At 44.6% G+C, this 24,630-nt stretch overlaps 1 protein-coding gene across 1 annotated transcript in view; it reads left to right on the forward strand.

The window, feature by feature from the left end:
• Nucleotides 1-700: 700 nt before the first annotated feature.
• The window catches only part of LOC137426019 (uncharacterized), a 40,960-nt gene continuing 17,030 nt past the window's right edge, over nt 701-24,630 (forward strand). The window contains exons 1-6 of the mRNA XM_078775356.1: nt 701-803; nt 6,700-7,286; nt 9,731-9,802; nt 10,943-11,017; nt 11,918-11,959; nt 16,246-16,296. Coding sequence (XP_078631482.1) covers nt 795-803; nt 6,700-7,286; nt 9,731-9,802; nt 10,943-11,017; nt 11,918-11,959; nt 16,246-16,296 — 836 coding nt within the window. The 5' untranslated portion in view covers nt 701-794. The remainder of the gene's footprint in view (nt 804-6,699; nt 7,287-9,730; nt 9,803-10,942; nt 11,018-11,917; nt 11,960-16,245; nt 16,297-24,630) is intronic.

A 24,630-nucleotide genomic window follows, 5' to 3' on the forward strand; every position in this document is an offset into this window, starting at 1 on the left:
GTGTGGGGGGGAGTGTTTATGGGTGGGTGAGGAAGGGGTGGTGTGAGGGAGTTGGGGATGGGGTGAAGGGTGTGAGGGGAGAAGGGTGTGAGGGGTGAAGGGTGTGAGGGGAGAAGGGTGTGAGGGTGATGGGGTGATGGTGAAGGGGGGTGAAGAAGTAGTGGGGAGGAAGAGTTTATGGGTGGGTGAGGAAGGAGGAGGTGAGGGAGAAGGGGGGTGAGGAGATGTGGGAAGGGAGAGTTATGGGTGGGTGAGGGAGAAGGGGATGAGGGAGAAGGGTGTGAGGGAGAAGGGTAGTGAGGAAGAAGTGGGGGAGGGAGAGTTAATGGTGAGAGGAGGAAGGAGGAGGAGGAGGAGAGGGTAAAGTTTTAAATGCAGTTCTCAGTGCTGGTTGCACCAGGGTGTGGGTGACGACAGGCGGGGGATTTACCATCTGCTCCTCACAATGGGGAAACAGCTGGACGAGGCGGACGATGTGATCCCGGTCCATCCGGCTCTACCAGCGACAACAAGGAGCGCTCTCCCGGTGATCCGCTCCTCTCGCTATTCCCTTATTTTTCTTATCCCGTTCCCTCATTCCACCTCGTTGCATCATCAGCCTCTTCCTTCTCTTTCTTGTTTTTTTTTTTATCTCCCTCTCCCTCGACTCCTATTGTGTTTCCCATTTCGACCCACTCGTTCCCTCCCTTTCTCGCCCATTCGCCCCTCCCACTCGTCTCGTCTCTCGGTTCCACCTCGTCGACCATTTCCCTCTGTCGGAGCAGGGATTGTAATGTACATCGACAATCCGCGACATGGCTGAGGTGAGAGACGCACACCGACACACCGATGTATGTTATTATTACGTCATTTTGTAGACAAACGTAGAGACATCTCGACTTTCACGGTGAATATTTCATGGTGGATGAGGAAATGGAGCCGCTATCCCCTGGTACTGAAACCTTCTAATTCTTTTCCCCTCTCTCATTCATTTCTCTCCTTCTTTCTCTCCTCTTCCTCCTCTCCTTTTCTCTCTTTTTCTCCTCTCATTTTCTCTGCTTCTCTCTCTTCCTCTCGATTGACGTCTGGTTGTAATGATGTACAAATGGTTTCCAAACAACCTGAATAATGAACGGGGTGGGATTGCCCCTGACGAGGGTGGAATTTTGAATAAAGAGAGAGTGGGATTCCCCCTCACCTCACTTTTGAATTCCGTTTGGAAATAAATGAGGTTAAAAACCGGGCTCACGTGAATCCGCATTTTTCAAAGAGGTGTCAGTTCGGGTGTTCTTGTCATTGTTAAACCTGATTCGTGAACCATGTCTGATCATTAACTCCGTGGCTTTTATAATTATTCATCACATAAGCCAATGAACTGAAACAGTTTTGAAAATAGATTTTTTTGTTTACTTTTTTCCTGATACATATATATTTTACATATTTCATATTTTTTTAAGGCTCTGCTGGCTAAACAGCTGCATAGGCTCCGCCTATTAGGCGTGAGCTTAGCAGAGCTACATCCCTCTACATCTCCGTAAGATAGGTAAGTAGTACGTAGTACGTAATTAATAGACATACTGTACTCACGTTCCAATTTTTCTCTATTTTATAGACCAGTCCACACTGGAGAGGGAACACTGGTCTATAAAATGTAGAATTTAAATTATTTTCCTGTTTTTGGCTGCAGTACCATCCTACGGAGAACTAAAGGGCTGTAGCTCTACGAAGATCATGCCTAATAGTAATAGGCGGCGAATATGCAACTGTTAGGCCAGAAGAGCCTTTTCTAAATTGTAGTTGTTCCCGGCAGCTCCCAGAACTGTTTTGTGTACCACCGACAGGTTAATATGTGGCAGGCATTTCCTGGTGGTCAGGATGCATGCAGCAATAGCTGATGTGGCACTTCCTTCCTGGTATCCACTACAGTAATGGGGTCTGATCTCAATATATATATAAGGGGGCTGCAAAAGTAGGTATACAGTAATGAAAAACAAAACGTGTGCACAAAACGTATTTTATTGATTATACAAGCATATCAATAATAACATATCAATAATAAACATATCAATAATAAACATATTAATCCCTCAAATGTTCAAACTGTTTGCCCCCGGCATTCACACACTCCACTAGTCGATTGTGGACACCCATGCACACTCTGGCACAAAGGTCTTTATCAGCATCAATTTCCTGGCAAGCCTCCCGTATGAACTGAATCATGGCATCAACAGAACGTGGCTTGCGTGTGAAAACCCTCTTTTACACATCCCCAGAAAAAGAAGTCCATAGGGGTGAGATCCGGCGAACGTGGTGGCCAGTCAACGGCTCCCCGACATCCAATCCACCTGTTGGGAAATTCTTTGTCAAGAAGCGCACGCACAGTGAGTGCGAAGTGCAGTGGCGCCCCATCCTGCTGAAAGTAGAAGTCGTCCTGCTGCTGTTGTTCGCGAATTTAATGAATTAAATGAATTCTAGTATTAAATGAATCCTAGCACCACTATTATAATACTGGTAATACTGGTATAATCCTTACTGTATACCTACTTTTGCAGCCCCCTGTATATATATATATATTATATATTATATATATATATATATATATATATATTATATATATATATATATTTATTTTTTATTTATTTATATATATATATATATATATATATATATATATATATATATATATATATATATATATAAATAATTATTTCTGCTAATGGAAGAGCGAGGTATTGACATATCCATAACCAGATAGCCTCGTAAAGCAGGATTCTCATTTTCATACCATTCCTACCTGATCAGTGACACCATTTACCAATACATCAAATTGGATTGACCAATCAAAGCAGTCCCAGAATTTCAACTTCTCACTGAGAGATACCAAATACACTCAGAGCCAAACATTCCACTGTATCCAGGAGTGCAATATCTATGTGAGATGCAGCAGCAACAGCCAAGAGTGGAACCACTCTCCATGACACTGGAGATGAATGCCTTTTCCACTATTAAGATCTGTTGACATTCAATGAAAGATAGCTTTGCAAAAAATATTAAGGCAACACCCAGACCTGAAGGCTACTATCTTAGAGATGGGTTTCGCCAATGACAGGTCGTGGTGGATTGTAAGCCCAAGGTGGTCTAATGACTATACTTTTGCTAAAAGCCGACCATAGAAGTGGATTGAAGAGTAAGCCATGTAATCTTTGTGTAAAGACAAATTCAACATTTAACTACATATTCCACGTCAATAAATACATTTAAATTCCCCCAGAGCAGCATATATTAAAGCAGCTGCTGCCTGCAAGTGAAGAGGATGAAGAATTGTCTATCATTTGCGAAGTTATGTTCATGGCATCCTTCCATTGCTGAGTTAGCTAGAGGAACATATACAGTCACGTGAAAAAGTAAGTACACCCCATGTAAAGTTTTGACTTTTTCAACATATTTCAACATACAGCTATTTGATCTTCATTTCAACAATATTGATAGATAAAGGTGATATAATACAACAAATATCATGAAACATTTACATTTTGTAGTCCATTGTATAATTTAAACAAACATAAATGCAAATTTCGCATGTGGAAAAAGTAAGTGCACCCTTGGCTCTAATAGGTGGTATTGCCCGCTTTGGGAGAAACAACCTCAAGTAGGCGTTTCTTATAACTATCTACCAGTCTCTGACATCGACTGGGAGAAATTTTTGCCCACTCCTCCATGCAGAATTCTTTCACTTGTGCGATGTTTGAGGGGTTTCTTGCATGCACAGCTCGTTTCAAATCCCCCCACAACATCTCGATGGGATTTAGATCCGGGCTTTGACTTGGCCATTCCAGAACCCTCCATTTCTTTCTTTTCAGCCATTCCTTGGTGGATTTACTGGTATGTTTAGGGTCATTGGCATGTTGCAAGGTCCACCTTCGGTTGAGCTTCAACTTTCCGACAAATGGCCTCACATTATCCTCAAGCATCCTCTGATACAATGAAGAATTCATAGTGGATTATATGATGGTGAGCTGCCCAGGCCCTGGTGCAGCAAAGCTGCCCCAAACCATAATATTTCCACCACCATGCTTTACAGTTGGTATCAGGTTCTTGTGGTGAAATGCTGTCTTTGGTTTTTGCCAAACATGTCTTCTGGTACTGTGGCCAAATAGCTTTACCTCTGACTCATCTGTCCAGAGCACATTGTTCCAGAAGTGCTGGTCTTTGCCTTGGTGTTCATTGGCAAAATTTAGTCTTGCCCTGATGTTCTTTCTTGACAGCAAAGGTTTCCTCCTGGCACACCTCCCATGTAGATCAAATTTGTGCAGCCTCTTTTAATGGTAGACTCATGCACTTTGACATCAACAGTGGCAAGAACTACCTGTAGGTCCCGTGATGACATTCTGGGGTTCTTGGAGACTTCTTTCAGCATCTTGCGGTCTGCTCTCGGGCGGAACTTGCTGGGGCGGCCTGGCCTGAACAAGTTGGCAGTTGTTTGGAATCTTCTCCATTTGTAGATGATCTTCGGGACAGTCAAATGATTGATTTCAAATTGTTTGGAGATCTTTTTAAATCCCTTCCCAGATTCGTAGGCATCCATAACCTTCTTTCTGAAGGCCTCAGAGAGGTATTTTGATCTAGGCATGGTGACGCCGCACACTTCAACAACAAAGAGCAAACCAAACCAAATGTCTGAGGTTTAAATAAGACAGGTTCCTCCAAGATCCTCTCTAACGATGTTCTAATCATTTGCCCCTGAGCTGATGCACCTGATTCTAATTTTAGGTATTTGAAGTAGTGATAAATGTAGGGGTGTACTTACTTTTTCTACACGCGAAATTTGCATTTATGTTTATTTAAATTATACAATGGACTACAAAATGTAAATGTTTCATGATATTTGTTATATTATATCACCTTTATCTATCAATATTGTTGAAATGAAGATGAAATAGCTGTATGTTGAAATATGTTGAAAAAGTCCAAACTTTACATGGGGTGTACTTACTTTTTCACGTGACTGTATATGGACGGATATATCCATTCATGGATATACAGTATATATGGAGGAGTTAGAGGATTGTCGAGGGCAGATACATTGATTATGGTAGAGTTACAGTCGACCTGTCAAGGATGTCACTATAGGTCACAATGTCACTATCTGCTAATAGGCCTGTCACTGATTCTGGCCCTTGATGGAGTGATCCATGGATGCCTTCTGCTTGGTTGGGTTTCAAAGCTGAGAATGCAAGTTAAATTTAAAAATTATCATATCCTGATTTGTCCTTGTCACACACCCAACATGTCCACCGAGATCTGTCCTAATCCGTCCACAACTTTTTGTGATGTCGTGTTGTATATCGTTTTTTGCTCTGTCTCTCATTGGTGAAGAATCACTTAAAAAATTCTCTTCACCAAAATCGAATCAATTCAAGGTTGTCAGACACCCAACCTGTCCACCAAATTAGGGTTACGGTTAGGGTTAGGGTTAGGGTTAGTTGTTAGGGTTAGGGTTAGGGTTGTTGTTAGGGTTAGGGTTAGGGTTGTTGTTAGGGTTGTTAGTTGTTAGGGTTAGGGTTCGGGTTGTTGTTAGGGTTGTTAGGGTTAGGGTTAGGGTTGTTAGTTGTTAGGTTTAGGGTTAGGGTTAGGGTTGTTAGTTGTTTGGGTTAGGGTTAGGGTTAGGGAAACTTTCAAATTAGAATGGGATTGCAGTGGCATGGAGAAATTGAATGTAATGTCGTCGATGTAAGTCAAAGCCACAGGCACTAGAGGGTAATTGATGTGGGTGAGGGGGGAGGGGAGGGGGGTATGGTGGGAGGAAGTTATGTCAGGATGGGGGGATTTGGAGAAGGAACATACACAACACCACCGCTAACTGGGCACGAGCCACAGTGTTATAGTCGTACGAGGAAAAGCCACGCCGAGTGATGAGAGGGTCTGTTACATTGATTTGCAGATATTTTTCCATCAAGCAAACGATGCTTCCGGATGCTGCAGCAACCTTGGCAGGAAAACTCAGTGAATCAGCCATTTTTGGAGACCTCTAATGTTGGAATGACAATTATAGTGAGTGTTGGAGTAGGGAATTGGGGAGAGGAAGGAGGGGCAGGAAGAGTAGTGGGGAAAAGGAAGACAGAAAGAGAAGAGGATGGAATGGAAAGGAAGGAGAGAGCCACAAAGGAAGAGGAAATAAAGATGAACCAATACAAATGATACATGGTATGGTATGGTATGACTATATACTTATTTTTGCCTAGGCTGGGAATGCTCTAGTTTTTGGAGCGAAGGTGAACAGATACACGATATAACATGGTGGAGATACATTGTGATCAGCTTAAGTGGGGCGTGCTGTATTAAGCAGCTCAGATTTGAAAATCTCCTTTCTTCCTTTTTGTGCATTCATTTTATGGAATCCATCTTCATGAGAATGGTACGTAAAAGTGCCATTCCTATTATAATTGGTATTAGTTGTGTGCGTAACACCAGGAAAGGCGGTTGAAAAAGGTAGCCTTGTTAACCGAATGTTTTTGATTTCAGTCATCAAAACTGTAAAGGAGCATTTTGAATTCTGTTTTAGCTTAATTCATATATTGTGCCATCATGAACCTGAGAAACATTTGACCTCGATGAATTTATGCACAATCTACATGTGTACGTCATTGGAAATAATAAAAATCTTTTATGATTTATCTGCACTTTCTTTGGAACTGACGTTTGCTTTTCTGATCCTCCCAGGCTCTTCCAGGCACTTTGCCATGCTTTCCTCACTCTCCGCATCTCAAACCTAGATCTTCTCTGGAGGGTGATTGCAGTGGCAGTAGAGGCAGAGAGAAAAAAGTAGAGTCTGTACGTTTAGGAAAAAGGGTCGGTGTTGAGGAATTGGGGATTAAGGGAAAAGACACGGAAAGCCGATTATGTCCACCTCTTGGAATTTCAAAAGACGAGAACCCGGTTGGTATTAACCGAGAAATTTCAATGAAATCTCATACAATTCCGCATGTTGAACATGAGGAAACTTTCAGGAAGAAGCTGTCAGGCACAGGTGGAAATTCCAAAGGGACTAAAGAAGATGATTTGGGGGACAAGGAGTCTGTAGGATCTTGTATTGATTGCAGAACGCGGGTTTTAGGTCATGATTGTTCCAAAGCGAAGAAAAGCAAAGGAGATGAGATGACAGTTCATGATTTGGGGTTAGATCGATCCAGTGAGCAAACAGGGGAGCAGGTGTCTTCAGTGAGCCATAGTTGTGACCTTAGTCCTGACTGTTTGACAAGAATAGAAGAGAAATGCCAAGAACTACAAGCTGTTTTGATTGAGAATGGGTGAGTTGTTTGCCACAAAAAACGCACTTTACACGAGTAAGCACGTAATTCCAAATTTAAAATGTTCTTAGAAGCAGGTATACACAGAGGGGTTGATCAACTTTTGAAGTTGGTTTATGATGTGATACTCGTACTTAGTTTCTAAACCTCTAATGAGATCTGTGGATACTCATGCGCATATGAGCCAACATTGACAGATTTTGTGCTTTTCTCCTTACAGGTAATTATTCTTTTGGGGTTTTGTGTGTTTTTGTGCCTCCGCCACCGGTTTCAGGTTGTCCGTCTGGCTGTCCGTCCGTCCGTCCGTGATAGGTTTTCGTTACCGCGATAACTTGAGAACGGCTGTAAGGATCTAAGTCAAACTTGGTGCACGCATGCACAATGAGGTAAAGATGAACCGATTTGATTTTGGGGTCATGAGGTCAAAGGCCAAAGGTTAGAGGTCATGTTAGGTAAAAAATAAAATCCTGTTACCGTGATAACTTGTGAACCAGTGATGGGATTTTGACTAAAGTTGGTACAAGTGTGTATTATGATGGAAAGATGAACTTATTTGATTTTGCGGTCAATAGGTCAAAGGTCAAAGTCTGTAATACGTCTATAACTTGAGAACGGCTGAATGAATCAAATTCAAACTTGGTACAGGTATGTAAAATGATGTAAAGATCAACTGATTAGAATTTGAGGTCGAGAGGTCAAAGGTCAAATGTCAGATGTCCCGTCATGTAAAATATTTGTTACTGAGCTAACCTGTGAACTAATCATGGGACTTACACCAAAACCTGGTATAATTATATATTGTGATGCAGAAATAAACTGATTCGATTTTGGGGTCAAGAGGTTAAAAATCAGAGGTCATGTTAAGTAAAAATGTTGTTGCTATGCCAACTTGTGAACCAGTGATGGAATTTTGAACAAACTTGGTATAAGCATATATGATGCAAAGATGAACTGATTGGATTATGGCATCAACAGATCACAAGTCAGAGGTCATGTCAGGTAAAAATGTGATAACTTGAGAACAGCTGAAGGGATTGAAATCAAACTTGGTACACGTATTATAATGATGTAATAATGTGGGCGGAGGCATATTCGTCCACGTTGTGACGTCTAAGAGTGTCGTTCTAGTTTATTATGAAAAACAAATCAATTTTGGTCTCCAACACGATGACGACAGTTGTTTAGTGGTGGTTTCATATGAATGGCTAATTAAATTTCGTAACTGTAATTATTTATTTTTGCATATGTGGACATGTAGAAATATTGACTTGTTTTTAGCATTTTAGTTCCGTTTCTACTATATGTGTGTTGACGTACCTGTCACCATGATCAAACTAGGGCAAAATAAAGGTGTGAGGGTGAATGGCGGTTAAGAGGAAGTGGAGGGTAAAATATGAGTGAAAGTAACAGAAGAGATCTATAATTGCACTCGGTAGAGAGCATACCTCCGCCAGCCTGAACAGTTTATGTTTTGTATCCACAGATGGGTCAGATCTGGATCTGGAGACCTGAACAAAAATCTAATCTGCTTGTTCTTGCCACCTAGCGAACTCATCCACCAAATTTTGTCATATTTGATACCCACAATTTTTTGAGATATCACACTATATATTGTTTTTGGCCCCATCTCTCATTGGTGAAAAAGCACTTAAACATTACCGTATCCTGATCCAATTGTTCACCAACTTCGAATCAATTAATCCTCGTCACACACCCAGCCTATCCTCCAAGTTTGGTCCGAAACGGTCCATAACTTTTTGAGATAGCTTGCTCACAGACAAACAAACAGACAGGGGTGAAACATAACATCTGTCCACCTTCAGTGGCGAAGGTAAAAGCTTTTCTTCCAACATTAAGTAATTCATTTACAGTCTTCCACATATCTTTGGGAGTACAATTAGAAAGATTTTCATCGTAACAATTCTTCTTGGCAGTCGGAACAGTCTCGCAAATATTCTCTTACGATTCGATGAACTTTTTGCGATGAGCATCTCATTTTGTTTTGTGCCATCTTCACTCAGAGCGTCGTCAAACTTCCTTGACATTGTCATCGTACCGGTTCAGTTTGAGACGTACAGAGGTTTGGAGCGTCGCGGGAGCATGCACATCCAGAACTTCATGGCAGGCCTCATTGTATTGCTGAAAAAAATCATTTGAATCATAGTCGGTGCTTTTCACAAATGAACTTTCGACCAGTCTACTTTATCTCTTGATGTACACTATGTACTGCAATGCTTCATGAAAGTTATTTTTACAATGACTATAATTCGTGTAACTACTCTTTAATTCTCCAGATTTATATCTGCACAGTTGATTTATTAACCAATGTTACCATTACCTATTGACATATACAGCCACAAGCATCATGCCACACGTACAGGCTAACATTCATTCTGATGATTGAATTGTCATATCTATCACATGTCCATATCAATTTATCATAGACATCCACCGGAGAAAGTAAGAACTAAGGTTGACGCCCTCCGCCGACTTCTCCTGCTGCAAGCTCGAACCAGGTATGAAGGTCGGGTTTAAAAAGACGAGATTTTATCATCCTTATCAGGTCTGGTTTCCATTATTACCCTCGCCAGAGGAGAGGGTATTGCATTTGAGTCCGTTTGTTTGTCTGTTTGTCCGCACAGAATAAATATGATTTTCTCTGCAACCGTTGGTCCGATTGACAGGAAATTTTCACCATAGGTGCATCTCCACCTGTATAATTTTTTTAAATGATATTGATGACGACATCGGTCACGTGGTTCGGCCGCTATCGTGGAAAAACCGAAAAACTTTGCACCTCTATATCTCCAAAAGCGCTGAATCAAAAAAATTCAGACGTGGCTCATTGTAAAGAACTCATTTTCTCAAAATGAAGTAAAGAAATCAAAAATTCATTTTCTCGGCACCCATTCGCCCGATTGACAGGAAATTTTACCATATGAGCACCTCCTCTGGTAGGGGAATAAAAGAATAAAAATAAAATTCCCCCATGTGGAATAACATCTGTGAATGATGATGTCATGGGTGCCTCCATTATGACGTCATAATTTGACAAGTATAAAACGTCATCCGATCACGATGAAATTTCTTGAGCATAATCTGGGAATAAATTAATGGGGGGGAGGGGGGGGGAGATAATAATGACGTCATCGGTCACGTGGTTCGGCCGCCATATTTGTTTTAACACAAAAGCCTTTAAAAAAAACACTGAAAATATATCCTGGCGAGGGTTTGCAATCTCTGATTGCTCTTTTTCTTGTTCTGCTTGTATTTGAGATCCTCCTCAGTCTTCCTTATTCTCCGTACCAACAGTTAACACTTATACTTACTCACTACCCACGTTCTTTTTTTCTAGAATTCCATTATGCCTTTGCATTCGTAGCTTCTCTTATGTTTTTAGGTTCTGCTATTCCCTCTACTTTTACAGTTTCCCACATCACATGTCCCTTCAGCCATAACTTACATTTCCACAGTTGATTCAGAAACGACCTTTTCTCAGCTCATTCTCAAACCCTCTCCCAACTCCAAACCCCATTTCAGAACCCATTGGTTCCCTGCATTCACTCGTAGCACTTCTTTAAACTTTTGCATGATTATGTTGATGGTTCTCTCCACTGGCCTGATGATGATGATGTCCTTTATGCTAATTTTTGCAGCAGCTCTGCTGGAACTCATGACTTTGAAAATCGGGATGAAATACAAGAGGATGAAGAATTGCTGACACGACACAGGTGTGATCAGCCACATTGTTGAACCAAAGCTGATAGAAAGCACAAAAAACCTTATCGTTAGGTAAATATTTTTGTCAAATGTAAATTTTGACCACAAACAATTTTTTTAAAATACTTATCTATTCTAACAGAAACATTTTCGAAGTTCAACTAAAGTTCCTGTCCAATTGAACAATTTCTACCAAACTTCCTGTTTAATCTGGAATCAGAAAAAAAACGTTTAAGCAAAAAGCACCATTCATCAGATTGTAAAATTGAGTTTAATCCTCATGCTAAGTACTTATTTTTTAAACTGATTGCTTACATAATGCATTATGAGGACATATTTAACAAATAAAGGGGGTAGGGCTTAGAAAGTCTGGGGTTTGGAATGCAAGCAACTTTTTATTATTACCCCAACTAACTTCCCACCAGAAAATGTTGGACCTTCCTGTAACGTGCGCACACCCAGTTGTGTAGTTGCATGGGGTAGAATACTATTGTCGTAATCCTGAAGGCTGGTGTTCTGCATCGGCGAACGGGTATAACAACGGATGGAATCAAGAGAACATTGTTCAACGTACGCTAACTGCTGTGGGAAGCAAGAGAAGCTGACGCTTCGGGTGTTAACTAACTCTTCGTCAGAGCAAGCACTGGCGATGGGTTAGTGCCTGAAACGTCAGCTCCCCATGCGTCCCATGGAGGTTAGCATGCAATAGATCAACGTTATGTTCATTCTATCTGTTGTGCGCTAGTATAGCTTTGCACTGCACCACCACCTCGTTATTTCATTCCAGCACAAATCATAAATTTGGCCTTTTCTTGGCCTTGTAAAACAAGTCAACTTAGTTAGGAGAACCAGCTAAATCAGGCTGGCTTTTTAATGACGGCGTCAATGATTGTTAAACCTTCTTTCTGCAGCCCATCTGCATCACCAAAGCATCTAAAAAGAAAATACAAAAGGTAACGATTAGATCTTCTATTATGAGTGATCCATGCACTGTCCTATTAGAAATCACCAGTAACACGATTTTGACAAATGTATAATAAAAACAATGTGGGGGTTGAGGAACCCAACTGGTGCTTGCTCCTCGTGCCATTACAGAAGCGGCACTAGAACAAATGCTGGTGCCATTCCTTGCATCTCCAACCCCATGCCAACTGTCTCAGCGTCAACATCTCACCAGTCGTCCCTCTTCCCTTTAAGAAGCCATTTTTTTCTTTGCCTCTCTTCTGCTCCACACTTTTTCATATCCAGAATTCTCTCTATTAACTTCATCACGTGACTTGGAAGCATGATGTCTCATTATAGTCCGGATATTGCTCGTCTCCCTTCCTTGTCCATATTGGTACATTTAAACCAGTCCACCACCCCTCCAGAATTTTACCCTCTCTCATACATAAACTCAACAGCCTCTTCGTCCAACTGACTCCAATCTCTCCCGCTGCAACTGACATCTCTGCATGTACCTCATCAATGTCTGGCACTCTCCCCGTCATCCTTTTTAATGCTGTACGCAACTCCGCTTCCGTAATCTTAATAACTTCCGCTTTTCTGTCTACATAGCTCAGTAACTTCACCTATGTTGTGCTTCCTCCCAGATTCAGCATCTCCTTGACACAGCCTTCCCATATACCTTCAGTACTGCCCTCATATACCCTCTGTCACTAACTTCCCGTCTCCATCCCTGATCACAATCCATCCCCTGCTCCCCCTCCCTCCTTCATGTCCTTACCATCCTCACCCTGTCCCGAACTATTTTATAGATCATCTTCCCACCATCCTCGTCTAACTTCCTGTACACGTCTACTTCCACATCATTCCTTGTCTTATCCCCAGCTCTCGTTGCTGCTCTCTTCTTCTGCCCGTGCATGTACTTAATCAAGTCAAGAGAAATGCCACATAATCTTACCCTTGCTTCTTTGTCACTTTCTGAAAATCCCTGGGCAAATGTAAAACTTATATGTAAACAACTGAAGGTCCTTTATGAGTATTATATGAGTACTAGATTCCCTATAAAGTACAAATGATGGAATTCTCCAAATGGAATCTAGGCAATATAAACCCTTCTCCTTTAAAAAAAATCTTTTCAGAATGCATTTCAACCCTTGTATCTCCTTCATTAATGCTACACGTGATCTTCTTCTCCACCACAATATATGTCTCTTCTTCAAAATATTCTTCTTCAATATATGTCTCTTCCTCTCTTCTTCTCCTTTCATTCTCTCACCGCAGGCAAGTTGGGTGGCCTTTCTATCTTCTCCCGGTCCTCTCCGGCCTATCTCCCCCTGCGCTATCTGTGCTCTGTCCCCCAAATATTCCTACAGGTCGCACAAGATCTGCCTGCAAACCCTCTTCTGGTTACACTGCCAAAATCAAGACTCACTGCTCACCTTCACTTCAAGACTCACTGCTCACCTTCACTCCTTCATTCAAATTTTTTTCCCACCTCTGGAATAAACTCCCTCACTTTCCTCAATCCCACTCCTCCCTCCAGGTCTTCAAAACAGCTATTCACCACCATCTCATATCTTCCCCCATTCAAAATCTTGATCTTTTCTACCCCGTTAATACACCCCAAACCCACCTCCTTCAAATTCCCTGTTTTATTTCCTGAAAGTCCTTGTAGTAGTCCGTGGGCTGAGTAGGGTTTACATGCACCCCCCCCCCCCCCACAACTTAACTTCCCGGGTATGTCCATGTACCCCCCCACCCTAGGGGTTAGGAAAAACCATGTTAACAGAAAAAAAACTCATTCCCTCATAGTTTGACCTCTGGTGACCTCATTAGTGATCTCATTTGCATATACCACATATCATTGTAAAGAGTGTCCCAGGACAAACATTTTGAGGGGGTCATATACAACCATAGGGTGACTAGGTAAAAAGTGATGGCCATTTGAATTTCGCCTACCCCTAATTTTCGGAAATCACTGACACGGGGGGGGGGGGGGGGGGGGGGGAGGTAACATCAAAATATGCGTAGGAGGTACCTTGGGAATGAGTTTTTTTTTCTGTTAACACGGTTTTTCCTAACCCCTAGGGTGGGGGGTACATGGACATACCCGGGAAGTTAAGTTGTGGGGGGGGGGGGGGGGGGGGGGTGCATGTAAACCCTACTCAGCCCACGGACTATAGTGTCCATCTTGTTTATCTCGTGCACCCTACCCGGTACCCCCAACCCTCTCTCTTCCACAGATCTCCCGATGTCCGTGTTCCCTGCTGTTGTTGTGCTTCCCTCTCCCTCCCCTCTTGTCTCCTGCTCTCTTTATTATATGTTATATACGATACATTAGCTCTTATACGAGCCTCGACTAAGTGTACAAAAAAAAGGATTAGTTTTCTGAGCTGTTTGCTTGTTATGTGCCTGGTCCACCAACCTCCCCTCTCCCCCACCACCGTCCCCCCCACCCAGGGGGCGCCACCTTTCTCTGTGCATTTTTTTTTTTTTGTGTACAGGATCGAGGCTCGTGAAAGAGCTAACATTTATCGCACAAAAAAAATCAAACAGACACATAAAACATATAATAAGGGTAGTGGGAGACAAGATGGGGAGAGAAGGGAAGCACAAACACAACATTTGAGAGCATGGACATCGGGAGATGTGTGAGAGGGAGAGGGCTTGGGGGGAGGAGGCGTGGGAAGGGGGAGGGGGATGGGGGAAGTATAAAACACAAGGACACTGCAAGGACCTCCAGGACGGAAGTTGGTATTTCAAAAAAGTGAATCTGGGGTGAAATTAGCGGGGGTAGAAAAGATCAAGGTTTTGGATGGGGGAAGATAAGAGATGGTGGTGAACAGCTGTTTTAAAGACCTGGAGGGAGGAGTGGGATTAAAGAGAGTGAGGGAGTTTGTTCCGGAGGCGGGAAAAAAGAGGAATGAAGGAGTGAAGGTGAGCAGAGAGTCTTGATTTTGGCAGTGTAACCAGAAGAGGGTTGCAGGCAGATCTTGTGCGACCTGTAGGAATATTTGGGGGACAGAGCACAGAGAGAGCAGGGGGAGCAAGGCCGGAGAGGAGTCGGTAGAAGACAGAAAGACCACCTACCTACCTGCGGTGAGTGAGTGAAAGGCCCTCGGAGGTAGCTTCATCGCAGGAGATTCCAATGATTCTGAAAGCTTTGGTTTCAACAGTGTGAAGACGAGCTAGGTGTGAGGCAGGAGCACCAGCCCAGAGGGGAGAGCAGTATTCCATTGAGCTGCGGATGAAAGCCTTGTACGTGGTGAGGAGCTCAGGTGTGCCAAGGAAGGACTTCGCACGACGGAGGTTGACCAGTCGGCGACTGGCTTTGGAGGCCAGCTTGGAAATGTGGTTTTCCCAGGAAAGATCATAGCAGATAGTGAGACCCAAAAGCTTGAGTGACAGAACTTCTTGGAGAGGATTATTCAGAAAGTGGATGGGAGGGTTTTCCAGTCGGTCCTTTCGGAGAGACATCGTAAGAGTGTGAGATTTGTCAGGATTGAAAGACATGTTCCACTTGTTTGACCAGTCTGTGATTTTGTCCAGATCTGCAGAGAGTGAGGAGGCTGCAGACTGCCGATCTGAGGGATGAGGAATGGAGCGGCAGAGAGTGGAGTCATCAGCAAAGAGATAGAAATGATTTTCCAGAGAGTTGGAGATCGGCATTGATGAAGACCAGAAAAAGCACAGGGCCCAGAACACTACCTTGGGGAACTTCAGCCAGAACAGGAAGGGGAGATGAGAGAAACCCATTCAGGGCCACACGTTGACTACGACTAGAGAGGAAGTCCGCAAGCCAAGCGTGGAGATTTCCAAGGATACCAAAAGAGGAGAGTTTGGTGAGCAGAGTGGGGTGCCAGACCGTATTGAAGGCACGTGATATGTCAAGGGAGACAGCTCTAATTTCCTGTTTGGCATTGAGGACCTCCATCCATTGTTGAGACAGCAGAAGCAGCATGTCCATGGCGTTTGGAGCCATTAAAAAAAAATATATATATTTGTTTTTTCAAAAACTTCAAAAACGTCTTTTGGCCTATAACACTCCCCGGAATTCACTGATGAACCTCTGAAAGATTTACGGAGATCCGTTTGGCCATCTCTGAGAAAAATGGTGACACACAGACAGACAGACAGACAAACATCTCTCATTGTATAGATACACCTTATAGTGTAGTAACTATTTTTGGCATGCACCAAAACCAAATAAATCTATGTGTAATTGGAAAAATGAAACATTCATGCAGTCAAAAAACATCGTAAATCTTTGCTGACATTTGTGTTTTTTTCTCAGGAAACGTAACAAAAAGTCTGGTTCTTCCAGGAAGAAGAAGCGGAGAAAAAGGTCAGAAGGAAACGGTTACGTTATTACACATATGTTGGCCGTAGTTTTGGCATTTCTTTTCAACATAATGTTTGACTTATGCATTTCATCAAGCGTGTATACACATCGAATACCTTAATATAATTCCTGTTTTGATGTGATTTATTTCCTTTGTTAACAAAACGTTAAAATTAGACCTCAACTAGGCCTTGTTAAAACGTCCTGGATACAAAAAAACCTTATCAAGTTGTCTGTCCTGAAGTAGAATCAAAAGAAAAGAATTGTTTTGTTTTATTTGTCCTGTCGAATACTGTGGAGGTATTCGATTTTATTTGTACTGTCGAGGCGTGTGGAGGAACGACAACACAGAATGCATCAGGACGTGACAGAACATTGGAGTTCATTGGTTTGAGAGATACAATTGAAGAAATTGAAGGAGACTTAGAGAAATAAAGGATGTGGGGAAGAATGAGGGCTAGGGGAGGACACGGGGGGGGGGGGGGGGGGGGGAGGAAACAAACATCCGAGGCCTCTGCTCCAACCTGACAGATCCCTCAATCCAGGCCGCTGCTGATCTGATGTTGGTGAGAATTTGTGAAATTTAGCACAAAAAATGGTGTTTTGTTTGTCAAAGCTAATTGGTGCGAAGCTGGAGATTGTGGGATTGAAGCTGGTTAGGAAGCTTTAACTATATAGCGGAATGGAGGGTGGTAAGGCAATGAGGTGCTTGGAGTTCACAAGGGAAATCAGAAAGGCCTGTCTGAGAAATCTTATCTTCAGGCAACTTAACAAAAACATAGGGGCAATACACCTGGCGCTCACCTGGTAGAATAAACAGTATACTGCACTGACTAAAGGTATTTTAAACCAATTTCAATGGTTGCTAGAAGACAGGGCAGCATCTAGAATCATACGAACATAATCATAAGACTTTAAACAAACAAAAAAATACCTATTTTTGGGGGGCGACCCCCCCCCCCCCTCCCCCAACCCTGTATACCTCCTCAGCCCCCAATTTTTCTAATGCCTTGAACAAACATTGGTACATCACGGATGATGAAGGTTGTGGTAAAGTTTCATCGAAATTGCTTGTGTAGTTTCTGAGAAGAAATCAAATACTTATTTTGGGGGGCAACCCCCCCATAAACCCCTAAGGGGGCAGATTTTTTTAATGTTGTGAACAAACTTTGGTACAGCACGAGTGGTGAAGGTTGTGGTGAAGTTTCATCGAAATAGTGTGTGTAGTTTCAGAGAAGAAAGTAAATCCCTATTTTGGGGAGCAACCCCCTTCCCTCTCCCAACCCCATATACCTCGTAAGACCCAAATTTTTCTAATGCCTTGAACATACTTTGGTACATCATTGGTGATGAAGGTTGTGGTGAAGTTTCATCGAAATTGCGTGTGTAGTTTCTGAGAAGAAAGCAAATACCTATTTTAGGGGGCAACCCCCCCCCCCCCCCCTCCGTAATCCCCTAAGGGGACAGATTTTTTTTAATGCCGTGAACAAACTTTGGTACAGCATGGGTGATGAAGGTTGTGATAAAGTTTCATCGAAATATTGTGTGTAGTTTCAGAGGTAAAAGCAAATTCCTATTTTGGGGGTCAAACCTGGATCCATTTTGACCCCGGTAAATCCCATTAGACCCCGATTTTTTTAATGCCGTGAACAAACTTTAGTCACAACACAACAAATATCATTTGTGCCATGTTTGGTCACAATCCCTTCAGCGGTTTTGGAGAAGAAGTTTCAAGTGTTTACGGACGGACGGACTGACTGACTGACTGACTGACTGACGGACGGACGGACTGACTGACGGACGACACGCCATGGCATAAGCTTCCCTGAACTTCGTTCCAGGTGAACTAATAATTCAACATTTTTAGATGACAAACTTCTTTGTCAGAGTCCTTTTCTGAGAGTCTCAAGTGGGATATGGAGTAGGGCATAATATGGGTGATTAAAAGAATATATTGTTGCGGTTTTAGAACCCACACTTGTAAATATGACATCATTAAATGGTTAAAGGTAGCACCCCTTGTTAGTCCACAAGCAACACGTAGGCCACCATAGGACTTCAGTTATTTCATTAGTATGTGTTTTCGATAAGGCCGTGTTTCCAATAGTTGAATCTGCGTTGTGTCGATCAAATAAGAGTATGTCCCCAATCCGTCCATTTTAACAACCTCCCTCTCCAAGCGACGCCATTACGCGCCCCTACAGTCGGTGCCTTATGTCTCTCTCAATTTGTTACGCGCCTTTGTTAGCAGCGTTCGCTGCCTTAGCGCTTGCTCAATGCCGCCATAAGCCATGCGGTGAGGCCCGAGAAAGGAGGCGGAGCACCAAGAAGAAGGTGTGGCCACGTCATCCAGTCATCAAAGGCGTGGCCGGTAAGCCCTCACCAGCCAACCAGGGCTGAGGTAACATCACCGACAGGCGTGGCTTTTTGGCTCGCGGAGTGATCGCGCGGAGAGATATAAAAAGCGAGCGCAAAGCCCTTTCACAGGACTTTTGTCGGGAGAGCGTGCTGATTGCATTGTAAGAGACTGCGCGGAGGTCTGGCCAGCGAGCACCTTTGTTAAGAGGACTTATTCAGCGGTGCTTATGAGACAGGACTTGGAGGACTTGTCGGAGGCGCGCTTGTTGGAGAGATACGGCAGCGCTTGTTAAGGATTCACTCGCTGGCGTTGATTAAGACATAATGCATTGTTATGCATTATGTTTGCCACTCTGTCAAAGCGCCTTTGGGCTTCTGGAAAAGCGCTATACAAAATAAATGAATTATTATTATTATTATTATTAAGAGAACATTAGAGAGAGGGCGTTTGGCACGAGCGTGCATTTATTACGTACGCCGCTGGACACCAGCTTCCCCCCGCTATATAACTGTCCGGACGCGTTCTAATATACGTGGAGCTGCCTGCCGGGTTCCGCCCGCTGGACCGGAGCCTGGACCCCATCGCCGGACCCTCTACCTGACCATCCTCCAGCTACAATCCCCGTGTGAGTGTGTACGTTTGTCTGGGGTATTAGAATAAGACTGCCCTGTGTTCTGCTTCTTCTTCTTCCTGTCCTGTACATTCTTTCATTTCCTCTTCTCGTTCTTGTAAATAATTAACAAAGCCATCTTTGTTCTTCCTATACTCTGGTTTCCTCTCCATCCGATCGCATCCGTCCTTTCTATCATTGGGTAAACGTGGCACGAGTAGGAACCGCTCACAATTGGGTTTAGTCTCATTGCTAATAGCTCGGATCGCGGATTGCTATCCGCTCGGCATTTTCCATCATATCCGTGGTTCGAGCGGGAGTTATTCCCTCGTTTCCGGCCGGCATTAGATCTTAGGTAGTAGTGAACCCCTAGGCCTAACAAACCCTATCTAACGCCGTGCCGGGAAGGACGTTATAACCCCCAGGACTCGGGTCGGCCAGAGAAAAAGACAAGGGAATGAACCCCCCCTTGATAAGGGGAGAGCCAACGTCCGATATCCGTAACAATTGGTGTCAGGAGTGGAATTTGGTTCGGGTCCAAATCCCACTCCCCGACACCAATTGTTATGGCCAATGTGCACAATTGATGTCAGGAGTGGGATTTGGAACCTGAGACTAAATTTGTTAGACAAAATTTTGGACACCAATTGTGCATATTGGCCGTAACAATTGGTGTCAGGGAGTGGGATTTGGACCCGAACCAAATTTTTTATATCTGGAAAAATTTGGTTAAAATTTTGAGTGGCCAAAATTTTTATTAGCATCCAAATTAAATCGTGCCATGGATAGCCAAGGCGATCGGATGCCAGTGGGGGTAGATGAAGAGGAGTTAGAGGCAACCCAGGACCCCCGGGAAGAAGTGGGACAATTGGGAGAGATGGAGGAGGAAATTAATGAGGATGCAGCAGTAGGGGTTGCAGGCGCACAAAATGGCGGCGCCTCGCACATGGCGGCGAGAGCCGAGCCCGCGGTACCAGTGGGTTGGGACCTGCATTTACTCATAGAGCAACTACGAGCATCTATAGAAATGCAGAGGGACAAATTAAGGGCAGAAATGAGAGAATTGGGGGACAAATCCACCCGGGAAATAAAAGGGGTAGAATTAACCCAGGACCCCAGGGAAGAAGAGGGACAGTTGGCAATGGAGGAAGCCGATGAGGGCACAGCAGTGGAGGTAGCAGAGGAACAAAATGGCGGCGCCTCGTACATGGCCGCGGCAGCCGCGCCCTCAGCGCCAATAGATATGGGCCTTTTTATGATGCAACTCCGGGCGTATATGGGAGAAGAATTAGGTAAATTAACAGAAAAATTGGACGCCCGGAGTGACAAATCAAAGAGGGAAATAATTGATGCCCAAAAGAATGACATAACTAAATTGGAAAACCAAATTGGGGAATTGAAAAATGAGGTGGGAAATCAAATTGAAGGGTTTTGAAAACAGAATGGGTGGCCACATAGAAAAATATGGGAGAGACATAGACCGCAGGTCAAGTGGAGAGGTTGCGGGGGTATGCGACGAGGTAGCGCGGCTTGAGGAGCGCGGGGAAAGCGAGCCTGAGCAGAGCACAGCCGGTGGACCGGGATAGAAATCGGGACTCGGGGTATAGGGAAGCCGACGACCGCCAAATTAGAAGATTTTATTTTATTAGCGCCAGCGGTCGTCGAGAAAAAATAAAATAAAATCGAAGCAATAGTGGAAATTGGGATTGGAGAGACGGCAGGCAAAGAGGCATTATCGGAGATGAGGATGGAATATGTGCAAAGTCCGTGTTCGCATCATGGTGCCGTGCTTGTTAACCAAAATGAAAATTTGCAGGTGCGTGTGGAGAAAAGGATCCCGAAGGTAAGCCAGGTTGTATATGGCGCGAAAAGGTTTGGCGCGAAAGGATTTTTCACGCGCTTGAGATCCAGACGTCACCCGGGCGCTCGTAGAAGGTCCGTGGTGCGCTGTATGAAAGAGAATGGCAGGCGTGTACGAATGGCGCCAGAGCGCGAGTATGGAACCGAGAGCGAGGGAGAATGCACAAGGGAGTGTACGTGTGAGGGTGAGAGTGATACAGAGAGTGAGATGGATGAGGAGCGTGTGCGAGGATGCACACCTGAGTTGGTTGTGGAGAGTGTGCGGGGATGCGCATTAGAGCGCGTGATTGGGTGTGCGATAGGGGATTGCACACCCGTGGGTAGGTGTGCGCTGAGTGAGTGGATGTAGAAGTGCACACCCATGAGTGTTACGGAGTACGTAACGGAGGAGAGTGCACCAGGGTGTGCACGAGAGAGGTGTGTAACAGAGTGTGTGAGTGTGCCTGGGTGGTGTGCACGAGAGAGTGCAGTAATAGAATGCACGGAGTGTATGGGATTCGTGAGTATGGGAAGAGGCGCTTGTGGATGTGAAAATGCGATTCGAGCAGCGACGCTGACCGGGGCAGCGGTTAGGCCGACGTGTAGCCGACGCGAGCTCTCGGGGCGTGGTGTTCTTTGTGTGCTGCGGGGGCCAGCGGGGATCGTTGCCGCGTCGCTCCTGCAAGGAGCGCCGTGCACGATTCAGGCCGGGCTCCACCCTGTATGGTCGGTGCCGCGCCGTAGCGGCGAGCGGCACGATTCCGGGGGAGAAAGGCCAGGTCGGACCTTCGCCCCCTGGTGGGGACGATGTTCCGAACGGGCGAGGTTGGGTCATCGGGCCGGAGACTGAAAGGGTCTGCGCCAAGATGGACCTTGGAACCTCGGTCCGAGTATGCCTCTTCCCCAGAGTCGAAAATGCCGGACGGACCCAACCTACAGGAGACAGACCACAGTATGCATTGCTCGGTTTTTCGAAGCCGAGCAGTAAAGATGTATTCGCACCGAAAGGCTTGAGAATAGTGGACAACTGATAGAAATGGCGAATAGTATATGGTGTAGAGGGATGGTAGATCTACCATCCCTCACATCGTATCTTTTTGGGGCAGAGCAGCTATAGTTTTATGGGGATTGGCAGTACAAGCTAGCCCGGGAGGGTTAGGATAAATGTATAGGGACCTAGAGATGACTATAGATGACCGAGATGTAAGTAGTGACAATTGTACAAGTAGTGGGGACGTAGTCAGATTAGGTGGTTGATGATGACGAGGGAGTGCTTAGTATAAGGGATGACGGGGAGCACTAGTATTAGAAGGGAGTAGTTAGTTTAAATGATGCTGTGTGTATGAGCTTTAAGTTTCGGATGAAATGAGGCATTGCTTGCATATGGAAGTTCTTGGTAGTGCTGGTGAAATGAGGAATTGAGCGTGGGAAAATTTGAGAGCGTGAGGCAATGGTTTGGAGAGGTGATGTATTGTGGGCGTATTGTGGATGAATGTAATGAAGTTGGTTGAATGAATTGCTTGCTTAGTGTGCAAGTAGAGATTTGGTGAGTGGTAATAAATGGTGTGGAGTGCTTGTTGAGTGGAGTGTGGAGTGTGGAATGAGTGGAGTGGAGTGCATGGTGCGAAGGAGTGAATGGGGGAAGGATGGACCCCTTCACGAGTACCCGGGGAGGGTAGTTTAAAAGTAGGTAGAGGGAGTAGGTAAATTTTGGTTGGATATTGACATCTGTGGTGCGGAAGGTAGCAGAGTACTGCTTGGATGGGTGCATAAGTGGATGGAATGGCTGGGCGTGTGGCCTGTTGGTGTGTATGGTTAGTTGAGCACTCCGCCACTGGTAGTCTGTCGGCCAGGTGAGGCCGCAGGTAGGCTCTGGGAGCCAGTTAGAGTCAGTGTTCAGTTCAAGTAGAGTTCAGCGGGGCCCGAGGATCCCAGAAGAGGACCCGGGTAGCCCAATGCCAGAGGGGGCATCGAGGGGGTAAGTGCCAGGGAGGGCCTTCCCCAGGTTAGGGTAGTTTGAAGGAGCTAGGCAAGCTCAGGTGGTGACGTTCAGTGGCGGAGATGCGCAGGTAAGTAGGACCTGCTAGGGGAGCCACACGACCCAGCCCCGAAATTGTGCGAGGGCACAGCGTAGAAAAATCAGGGGAGTGAGACCCCAAAATTGGGAGCGCGCCACAGTATGGTCAATGGGAATTGGTTTTTAGAACCACATAGTTTAATGATGGCCAATGGATTGGCAGGGCAAGACCCCGGGTAGTTTAAAGAGAGTTAATGTCAATTAGAAGGATAGATAGGAGAAAATCTCTTTGCACCATCTGCATCCACTCACTAAGGTGATAAGACTCCACACCAGGTTTTGGCAAATGTTTGGAATGAAAGACGCATCTTGACGTGGGTGAGACATTGTGGGTATTCCATCTCTTCCTCCTTAGGAGGGATTGATGACGAATTTGGTTTCGGGGAGATATGGGGGACAAGACGTTAGCGACGATTTTGTAAAGGTGTAAATTGTGTAAATACGGGGTAGGGGCAAGGGTAGAGTGGGTGGCATGAGGGGTGACGAACGCTAGGGACGAGCTTTCTCGGCTCGCTCTCCCGCGCCCCTCATCTTGCATTGCCTTGTTTTTATGTGTACCCTTGTGCCCTTTCCCCTCGCTAACTCTGCTTTGTCTTCCTTCCCCACTCATGGACCATATTATTTTGTGCCCGAGGGGAGTGTGCAGGTGTCCGCAATTGCACGCCCACACCCTTGCTGCCTCCTGCCTGCAATGATGCACCATATGGACCACACGTTCTGTGGCCTGGCACCACTTATGGACCACACGTTCTGTGGCCTGGCACCTCTGCTGGGACCGACCATTGTTGCCAGCGGTATCTGGCTTGCGGACCACTGTGTTTTAAAGTGGCATATATGCCCAGCAGTGGACCACCTGAGTTGGCCCTGCTGGCCACAAATAAAACAAGCGGAAGCGGTGTGTGCCCTTTTTATTAATAAAAACAACAAGCAAGAAGACGGCCAGAATCATTGGCCCAGCAGAGCAAGTGCAAGAAGAAGACATCATTTTATTATTTTAAAATGTTTGTTTTTGTGCATTTTCATTTTGGTGCATTTTTCTCTTTATGGTGCATTTTATTGGTGCATATGGGTAAGGTGTATCGGTGCAGTGCATGGCAATGGCATTTTCCTCTTTTCAAACCATCTTCTCTTTTTCCCACAAAAGACAGGTCCTGGGTTGGAGTGTAAATAATTAGTGTCTTGTGAATAATGCTCCCCACCGGCTAAATGTTTAGTTTGAAGACCATTCCGTAATTCGGTTAATTGTGGGCGTGAGTCAGTTAGGTAGGATGCAACGCAGCAGGTGGGACATATCTAGTGTTAAAACTGTCGCACTCAGGGTGAGGTTAAAAGTAGAGGGTAACCACACCTAAGTGTCACATTAATTTAAAAGATAGCCCTTTTGTTTCGGCTCGGGACGAGCCTGGAAAAAGGAGGGTGGGGGGGGAGGTGCAGTGTTGCGGTTTTAGAACC

This window comes from Myxine glutinosa, chromosome 4 (assembly GCF_964187855.1).
Source record: "Myxine glutinosa chromosome 4, kmMyxGlut1.1, whole genome shotgun sequence".
Lineage (NCBI taxonomy): Eukaryota > Metazoa > Chordata > Myxini > Myxiniformes > Myxinidae > Myxine > Myxine glutinosa.